Source organism: Grammomys surdaster, unplaced genomic scaffold (genome assembly GCF_004785775.1).
Source record: "Grammomys surdaster isolate TR1022 unplaced genomic scaffold, NIH_TR_1.0 325, whole genome shotgun sequence".
Taxonomy (NCBI): Eukaryota; Metazoa; Chordata; class Mammalia; order Rodentia; family Muridae; genus Grammomys; species Grammomys surdaster.
Genome location: NW_021604744.1, coordinates 2723782 through 2733755, shown reverse-complemented (window position 1 = coordinate 2733755; position 9974 = coordinate 2723782). Strand labels below are relative to the sequence as shown.

Below are 9974 nucleotides of genomic sequence, written 5' to 3'. Positions count from 1 at the left end.
GTCAGATCCAGCAGTCTGTACAACTGAAAGATACAGTCAGAACCAACCGTCTGTACAACTGAAAGATAAAGTCAGAACCAGCAGTCTGTACAACTGAAAAAGATACAATCAGAACCAGCAGCCTGTACAACTGAAAGATACAGTCAGAACCCTTGCAAGTGCACTTTTTAGCTCAGAAAACTGCAGTTTACACTTCCGGAGACACATCACTGGTTGACAGACTTATTTGTGGTACTAACAGTAATGAATGAAAACATTCAGGAGAAATGGCGTCATTGAGATCCACATGCCGTAAGTTCAAGATGACCAAGCAAGCTGACGTAAGCCGTACTGCTTGTTTTAATAGAGTAAAGTGCTCTGACCTACTTGAGCCTTTGGAGCTATACCTGCTTAGTCCATACTTGTAAAATCAGGATGTGTCTTCCAATACCTTGTCATTTGAACACATTAGCTATGGGGGGAGGGGACAGGAAAAGTGACCACTGATGTCCCTCTGATGCTAAACTACTCCATGTTCCATTTTTCCATTTTCTCTCCACTCCCAAAGGATTTTGATTATTTCACTGTGGACATGGAGAAAGGAGCCAAAGGATTTGGATTCAGCATCCGTGGAGGAAGGGAATACAAGATGGATCTGTACGTGTTGAGATTGGCAGAGGATGGGCCAGCCATAAGGAACGGCAGGATGAGGGTAAGTAAGACACCTCACCTTACAGAGCTCCTTGGTCCCAATGAGAAACCTGCTGTGGTGTTAGGAAGATGGGAAGGCGTGCTCTCAGACAAGCAGCTTTACTCTTTCTTTTTTATAACCTGATCTTTAAAGATTTGGTCAAGCACTTACAAAGACTTACAGTAGCCAGCCAGGTGTGGTGGTACATGCCTGTAATGCCAGCACAGGAAGGCTGAGACAGGAGGATGATGAATTCAATGAAGGCCATAGTAACTTTGAGGCCACCCTGGGTAATATATGATTTACACTCTCAAAAACAGCAGAGGGATAAAAGACTACAATGTCTCTTATTTTTCTGCTTATAAATGTCCACCAATTGGTAAACTTCAACATACTTGTATTTTTCTCAAGAGAAAATAAAAGAAAAAGGACAAAAAAGAAATAATTTCATGTGAAGATAAGCTCTATTATTCTTCTATGGTTCAGTGATTTCATTTCCATTGATGTTGAATCCTTCAAGATTTATTTTCCCTTTTATGTCCCTCCCCTCCACATACATAATCAAATGGCCTTATATCTCTCCAGAAATGTTTCCTTTTTATTGACTGGCCTTTGCTCTTTGATGTTGGACAGCCAGACGCAACAGGAGAAAGGGGATTTGGCTTCTAGCATTTACGTTGCCCTTAAAATTGGATCAATTAGACACTTCCAATTTGAGTGCAGGTTGAGGAGGGATGTTTAATGTACCAGTCACTCTAGGTTAAGTGATTGGTGGAGTAACTCATTCTGTATCAACAGGTGCAAGATGAAACAATAGCTTGTAACCTCAGCCACAAATGACTCCAGCAACCACATGACAAAATGTAATTCTTCTTGTACATCTAGAATTCATCCTTACCAGCCTTCCTTGCTTTTTAAGTTCATGCAGATAAAAACTCTGTGACATGGAGATTCTAAAATCTGGAATCCTTGTATTGAGCTTTGCCAGCCAGTTGCCCTGGGGAAGTGCACCTGCACTTACTCCTGCTGCCAAGTCTAGCTTCCATCACTCTTTCCAGTGTCAAAGGCCAGTGCAAAAGCAAGGCATGTTTCTCTCCCTCCTCTGCAAGCCTCTGATAAATGGGAGATTGTGGAGATGGAATTTTACCCCAGATAGGACACGCTCCAGATAAAGACAGTCCCTGTCCTGATCCAATACTACCCTGTGTTCCCTGCCAGAGATATCAGTGGGCAAAGTCTCCACATGGCTTCTTGCCTCTCTAGTTTCCCTCCAAACCAGAATTGCAAATTATTTTTATAGAATTGTGTTTTATTTATGGCGGAAACGTGTGTGCCACAGAATGCATATGGAGGTCGGAGGACAGTTTGTGGGAGTTGGCTCTCTCCTTCCACTATATGTAGCATGAGGGTTGAGGTCGCATGGTCAGGCTTGCCGGTAAGTACCTTTACCTGCTGGGCCACATGCCAAGGCCAGAACTGCATTCAGCTCACGAGTGATTAAATAAAATGAAATTCATCTTTGCAATGCCAAGTGAAGTCAGCATAGTATAGAGATCATGAATGAAATGACCAGAGCCTTCTGAGACAAGGAAGGAGCAACCCCACCCCACCTTTACTCCCTCCCCATGACTTTAGAGGTTGCTACATTTTTAACCAAGTCTAAGTGGGTCACTGCTGGGTACATACGCTGGATACATACAGTACTCCCAAGTCACAGAAACCTAAATAGAGAGTAAACAGTTTTAGAGCCTCAACCCTAGCAGTGGCTAGCAGTGGTTCTCAGCACAGGCCGTGTTAGCTAGTCTCAGAATTTGGTCGTATTTTGCATCTGTAGAGTTTAAGGGCACAGCTGTGCTTGATCACAGCACCTATGTCATAGTTCACAGATACATTTAAATTAATTCAGCAGGGACCAGGATCTATCGCTAGTTGTATGACTTACAGTGAGATTATTGTAAACTAATGCATAGGTTTTAGGATAGGAAAATCAATAATCAGTTACTCAGGGACCCTTTTATCATTTAGTACAAGGTCCCACTTTGATGTTCTCGGTGTCCAGGTGCATACAGAACTTGACTCCCTGTGCCAGGAAGGCTTTCCAAGGCCTCGTCAATCTCCCATGAATTATGACTTGGTTTATAATTTCTAAGACACCTGAGACAACCAGGTGAGCTAGACATTCATGAACTACCTCTACAGAAAAGTTAAAAAAGAAAAGCTAGTATGAAGTTCTTCCCAGCCTTTGAATTACTGTGACACATTTCTACCATATTAACATGATTTTGTCACCTCAAATTTCAATGTTTAGCATTTCTACATACACACGTGCACGTGCACATGCACACACAATCAAATTCATTTGGTAGATACTATGCATATCTCCCATTTTTATTATCATGAACATCCAAAAGAAAAACTCCAGTTAATTGTCTAATAGAAGCTAAGATTTAGCCTGATACAATAAAATTGTCCAAATACAGATTACTCCGACAGAGCTGGGTGGTTCTGTGACATGAATTAGGTGATATGCCCTAGGCTTGGGGAGATGACGAGTATTAATTTTAGATAGTTTATTGTATCAGATTTGAGTGTCTGCTTTTGAGACTCCTATTCCTGGCCATTTGTGTTAGTCTGGTTGTAGGCACATGATAATTTTGGGGAAAGGACACAGGGAAACCCAGGAGAAATGCTAACACAAAGTGATGATATCATCTACTGAGGATTCTGGGACACTATGGTACCCTTTTTTTTTTTTTAGATTATTTCTAGGCACCCAAGTGTCACTAAGACAAATAACAATGACCTTCATGGAACAGTTGACAAACAGCAGGTAGACAGAGTCGGAAGGCAGTCTGACGCACCTGCTTTTCCTGGCTATCTACAGCCATGAGGGTTATTTTAGCAGACAGCTTTAGCAAATTAGGCTATTAGAGAAATTAGTTCTAACAAAGTTGAGAAGGATAAAAATCTTCAGAACTAATGAGTAAGTCTCTGGAACAAAGTTCTTAGAAATATAACCTCATTAAAAACTGAAGCTAAGTAGAAAACCAAAGGCAAAGAAAAACGAGCATACAAAATAGCTTTCTGGTGAAGCTCGGTGAAGCAGAGTGTAAGAAATTCTGAGATAAATGTGAGACATTTGGCGGGAGGTAGTTCTGAGCACTTAATAAAAATCTGGCAGCAAACTTAAAGAGAATCTGAAAGGAGAATGAGATGGCTCTGTGGTACACAGTCTAGAGGGTGGGTGTGTGCTAACCTGCAGGCTCTGCATCCACACACACAGGGGAAAAGGCTCCCAGCTGTCGTCGGAGTATAGCATGTTCCATATCTCCATGAGATGGATTTTCTGGGGGGAAAAACCATCATTTATAACCATCAGAAGCCATGTTTCACTTGCATGTACCTACTAACAGTGCCTGAGCTGATGGTTCACACTAGAGTCTGTCTAGCGTGGGCTTCAGAGTCACCCCAAACCTTAGCTGGTTGAACAGGGTACAAGAACAACCCATTTTACCCAGGTTTCTTGTTTTCTCAACTAAAAGTGTAATTCACTGATTTAAACTTCTTTTGAGTTTGTTGATTTTCTTCCTAGTCCAGACACATCTAGCTTGAGGCTACAGAATATGTACTTAAAGGCATATATTCTCTTTTATATTTTGTTGCTATTAAACACAGGACCACTTGCGAGACTATTTGTAACATATGTGACAGAAGCAAATACTAATAAGCTTTCATCTCAGCTTTAAAAAGAAAAGAGAAGAGAACATCACCAATCCCTCATGTCTCCACCCCTTCTATCCTCCCACAGAGATGGAAAGAACCACCACCCTAAATAAAGAAGTACTTGACATTCCATCTGGTGTTTCCACATATGTGGATTTCATTTTGCACACTTTGTGAACTTTATCTAAGTGACTCACAGTGCTCGTGATCCTCCCTGGGATTCCTTTTTTTATACGTATGTTCATGAGACTCACCCAAGTTGGCGGATTTATTTTTACTGCTGTGAATTTACCATTGGGTCAAAATCCTACAGTCTATGTAGTTGTCTGCTTTCCTAGCCTATGGGCATTTGAAATATCCTCTGTCAGTGAATCTTGGTTATAACTAAGAAAGTTCTTGAACATCATCCAGCTCCATATCATATGTAGAAGACGTTCACTGGACTAGTGTACTGCTGGGCGTATTTATTTAGCTAAGAGCACACAAAAACCAATATTCCGGTTACCGTGTCAAGTTATACGTGCAACAACCAATGTCCACACGTCTACATGCTTGCCGAACATATGTTCCCACCTTCTAAATGCTCACTCTAGTAACTGGAAATGACGCATCGCCTCGTGCAAGTTTACATGTCTGTGTGTGCACATACACTGTGTGTGCACCTCTGTGAGCGTGCAGGTGGAGGCCGGGGGGCTACACTGTTTACCTCTACTGCTCTCTGTCTAGTTTCCCTTTCACTTTTGCATTACATATAACGTTGTGTGTGTGTGAATAAACTAGTACCCCAGTGCACACATGGAGCTAAGAAGGCAGCTGGAGGAAGTCTCTTCTCTCCTTTCACCTTACGTGTCCTGAGGATTGAACCAAGTCATCAGGCACAGTGGCTGTCACGTTTGCCCTCTGAGATATCTAACAGGCCCTCCCCACACTATCATTCTCCTTTTGAGACAGCTTCTCTCACTAGTTGAGCTAGATGGTGCCACATGGTGTTCATTATCTCTTTCATGGTTAGTGAACCTGGGCATGCCTTCTTAAAAACATATCTTTTTATTTTCATTTGATGTTGAATATTTACCCTCTCAGAACGTGATGCAAATCTTTTGTTTCAGTTTATGCACTGCAGTTCTCTGTTTTCCTGATATGTTTTTGATAAAGAGAATTCTTAATTTTAATAACGTCATTACTTTTCTTCATAGTCGTCCCATTTTGAGTAGTGCTTAAGAAATCATTTCCTTATGGTCTCTCTTCTCTCCTCTCTTTCTCTCCCTCCTTCCCTCTCCTTCTCCCTTTCCCTCCTCTCCCTCCCTTCCTCCCTTCCCCCTCTCTCTTTATGTGTGTGTGTTTCTTTCAAAAAGAAAGAGTAAGAGAAGAGAGAGCACTTGTATGTGACACACACGCATATACAGGGGAAGGAAGGAAAAGAGAGAGAGAGAGAGAGAGAGAGAGAGGAAAAGGAGGGGCAGAGGGAGGGAGGTATGTATGTGCACATGTGTGGATGCAGGCTCATGCATTCAGCGACCAGAGAGGGACATTGGACATCTCCTCTATCACTCTCTGATTTTCTCCCTTGTCACAGAGTCTCTCGCTGATTCTAGACTTGCTGTATTTTTAGCTAGGCTGGCTGGACAGCAGCCCAGTATCTCCCCCACCTTGCACACATACACACTGGTGATGGAGTACAGGAGGTGCAGCTAGGCCCTGCTTTTTACAGGGGCTGGGGAAGCTAGAAATCTGAATTCAGATACCCTAACCCTGCAGCATGCCATCTTAAATGTCTACGGTACATCTAAGCATTTTGCAAATCTACGTTTTAAACATTTTAAGCATTTAAACAGTGGTGGGAGAGAGAAATCCAATTTATACTTTATGTATAACTTTATGTGACAGTATCATTTTATGACTTTCTCTTCACCCTACAAGGATAACCTTATAATAAATAAAATAAATTTTATTTAATAAATTTACAATGCAATCTTCAGTATATTTTTAAAAATCTTAGATGCTATAGAAGAGTCTTAAGACTTTGGAAATGATTTCTTGGGCAAGAGTAAAGGAAAGAGTTAGGTTATGCTGGCCCTTTTTTTTGCATCAATGATAGCATGTTTGTCTTTCAAGAAGTGATGTATTTTTCAAATACACAAGCTGACTTTCAGGAATACTCTTAGGTTCTCCATATCACTCTTGGAGTTTTCTTTTTAAGTGTCTCAAAGAGTTAATAGAAGTTATATTAGAAAAGAAAAGAAGGAAATAGTAAAAGAGAATGAGACAGATGTGGTATTTGAATAGATGTCCAAACATTCTCCAAAATGTATTAATAAAACTCTATTTTATGCTTAATGGTTTTTTCTTTTTTTCCCTTCCCCACTTAATGTTTTAAAAAGTGGGAAGCTTATATCTTTGTTAAATGGAATAGAATAACGAGCATTTATAACCTCACTACTTAACAAGACCCTGTCTTGGAAACTGAGCGCTGGGACTAGAGTTCAGCGGTAGAGGACTCACCTACAGTGTAAAAGGCCCCAGGTTGGGTCCCCAGTGCTGTCTTTCATCAGGGAAAACAGTCGACTACATTTATAAAGGTCTATTTCTAACCCACCCCATCTCTGATCATTTCAGCTCTGTTCTTTTTTGCAATAGCACATTTCTCTGATTGCTGTAGAGTTAGTCCTCTATGTGCCTCTGCTAGAGATAGGACTTTTATGCTAGCCTGGGGCTTCGAGTCAGTCCTCCTGCCTCCACCTCCTGTCCTCCCATAGGAGCCCTGGGATTGCAGAAGCAATGTGTGCCTCCGCAATTGGCATCTTACCTAGGTTTTGGTCCGTAGAACTTAGGTCATCAGGCCTGGAGCTAGCAACTTTATGCATCTCCCTGGCCTGAAATTATTTTTCTATACATTGCTCAATTACATCATAAAAAATTTCTAGACTCTCTCACTATTTTGATAAACAATTTTTAGATTTTCTATGTAATAATCGCATTTCCTGTAAACAAAGTTGTTGAGATATGCATGTGAGTGTGTGTATGTGTGTGTGTGTGTGTGTGTGTGTGTGTGTGTGTGTGTGTGTAGCTTCCTCCTCTTTTCTTTATTTCTTTGGCTTCCTGCAAGAAGCTAAACAGAATTGATCTCAAGGCAGGCTCCCCTAATCTTGGTGGGAGCGCTCTTAACAGTTTCTATTAGGCCTGACGTTTAATGGCTTCTCACAGACAACCTTCTTCTGTGCTTACCAGGCCGGCCTCCTTCTGCTCCTTTGCCTTCTTTGCCAGGAGGGCTTGTTAGGAGTAGACGTTGAATTTTAGCTACTTTTTCTATTTCCACAAATGGTATCACAGGTTTTTTCCAGTAGTGTGTTAATATGGTAGTTGGATGTAGGTGCATGCAGAACACGTATTTGTGTCCCTTTTTCGACCGTCAGATTTATTCTCTCAATCCCTCTAGTCTGTGAGTCAGACCAGAGGTCTTTCCATCTTCCTTCACTCTTGTCCAGTGACCGGCTCATCCTCTCACCTCTTGCTCATTTGCTTTTATGTGTGATGTTTTTTTTCACCCCACCTACTCACCTCGGCTTAAAATCCCATAGCTCAGAAGCTGCATGTTTGTTAATGGTCATGTTGAAGATTCCAGCTCTAAGGATGATGTTTTGTTATGTAGTGTGTCCATTATTTTATGTCGTATCCTAGAATGTATTCCGGTTCTAACATGATTCATGCCCTGACTAACACTCAAATCCAGGGACTTTATTTCCAATAATAAAATAAAACGTACAAATGTAAGACTCTGACATGAAGCATAATCACTGTTTAACATATATACAATAATTTTCATTATGGTTATCTCACTCCACTATGGTCATGCTTACTCATGCAGTGTTTAACAGGTGGGATTGTTCTGATTAGATTTATATATTCTTGACTTTTAGCGTAATTCCATTGTCTTCAGATGATATATTGCATATTGTTTCGATCCCTCAAGCCTCTTGCAGCTTCCCCCTTGCCTGACGAGTCCCCATTTTTGTTTATGACCCATGCAGAGTAAACAATAGCAGACACCTGTAGAGGATGAGGACACACCACGCTGTGTCCACTGAGTAAAGCTTTGCCACTACCCAGTCCGACCGTTCTACATCGGGACTTTCTTCTACTGTGCTTAGGAATTGCAAAACTAGGTCCCAAAAAATATTTATCCTGTAAAATTCCCTTTGAGGGGTAGTTGATTTTAACTTGTGTGTTTTGATGTCACGGTGTCTATTTGATGTCAAGATGTCTATTTAGTCCTCTAGATCAATCAAATGTGTCCTGTAATGAGTTCCAGGGTTACTTGTGCATCTCATGGCTGTGACAAGACACCTGCAAAAGGGCACTTAAGAAAAAACGGGTTTATTTCATCTACAGTTCCAGGGTACAGTCCATCATGCCTGGAAATCAGCCGTGGTAGGAGGAGGTATGGCCGCACTGCAGCCATGGTCAGGAAGCAGAGAGAGAGGCACGCTGCTTAGCTTGTACTCTCCCTTACTCAGCCCAGGACCCATGCCTACAATATGTGCCACCCACATTTAGGGTGGATCTTTTACCTCAACTAGCCCAATCTAGAAACTCCCTTAAAATGTGCCCATTTGTCTCTGGTCACATGAATGTCACCAAGTAGACAGTGATTATTAACTGTCACACCTGCCATCTCTTACAGTGCTTTCTGCTTTGAGGTCTGTCTTGTCTACACTTTTCTTAGATTCTTTTGTTTTATGTTTTCAGTCTTTCTGTTTCTCTATATTAGATATGCTTATCAAAAAGCCCAAGTTTTATATTTTTAAATAACCTATCTCTAAATAACCTAACTCTCCCCCAAGATCACAATGATCAATGTATACTAATTAAATGTGCTAATACCATTTATTTAATCCGGTCACTTCTTTCTGTCCCTGTTTTGAAAGTCTTCCTTATTATATTCTTCAATGGCTTTTGGGGGGTTATTTTTTTTTGTTTTGGTTTTGGTTTGGTTTGGTTTTTGTTTTGGGGTTTTTTTTTTGCTGTTGTTCTTTGTTTGTTTTGTTTTGTTGTTTTGGGAGGTAGTTTTGTTTTGTTTTTCCTTCCTTTGGACAGTCCTCTGGGGTCCCAGCTCATACGCATGTCTCCTATTAGACGTCACACTTGAGTCCCTAAGTGTGCCGGCTATCAGGTTTCCAAGACATCAAAATAGAAAGTCGGGTCTTCAGGGAACAAGCAGATGTCTCCTGGGTTAAAGATGCTCAGGTCTGTCCTGAAAATAAAAAGACTGGAATAAAAATAAAAATAAAAAGACTGAAAATAAAAGAATGGAAACCAGCCGTTCCCCAAGCTAGCAGCTGGCTGAGGCTTTTGTTTGCCTTCCAGCATCTCATCCAAGACGACTCTTGCTGCCTGCCCAGCAGTAATAAGGCACCTCAGAGTTATCAGATTGCTAAAAACAAAAGTTAAAGAGCATTTACTTTTAACATCTGGAATCCCTTGCAACCTTAGAATTTGCAGCTGGCACACACCCACCTTGAATGCCCTGCAGAAGCCCTGAAGACTGTCCGTGTGTGATACCCTCTCCTTCCTCTCCTGAAGA

At 41.2% G+C, this 9974-nt stretch overlaps 1 protein-coding gene across 3 annotated transcripts in view; it reads left to right on the top strand.

Moving 5' to 3' along the window:
• Positions 1 to 9974, top strand: part of Magi2 (membrane associated guanylate kinase, WW and PDZ domain containing 2) — a 1345877-nt gene that overhangs the window by 1259814 nt on the left and 76089 nt on the right. For all 3 annotated transcript variants that reach the window (XM_028778110.1, XM_028778109.1, XM_028778111.1), the window contains one exon: positions 548 to 691. In XM_028778110.1, coding sequence (XP_028633943.1) covers positions 548 to 691 — 144 coding nt within the window. The remainder of the gene's footprint in view (positions 1 to 547; positions 692 to 9974) is intronic.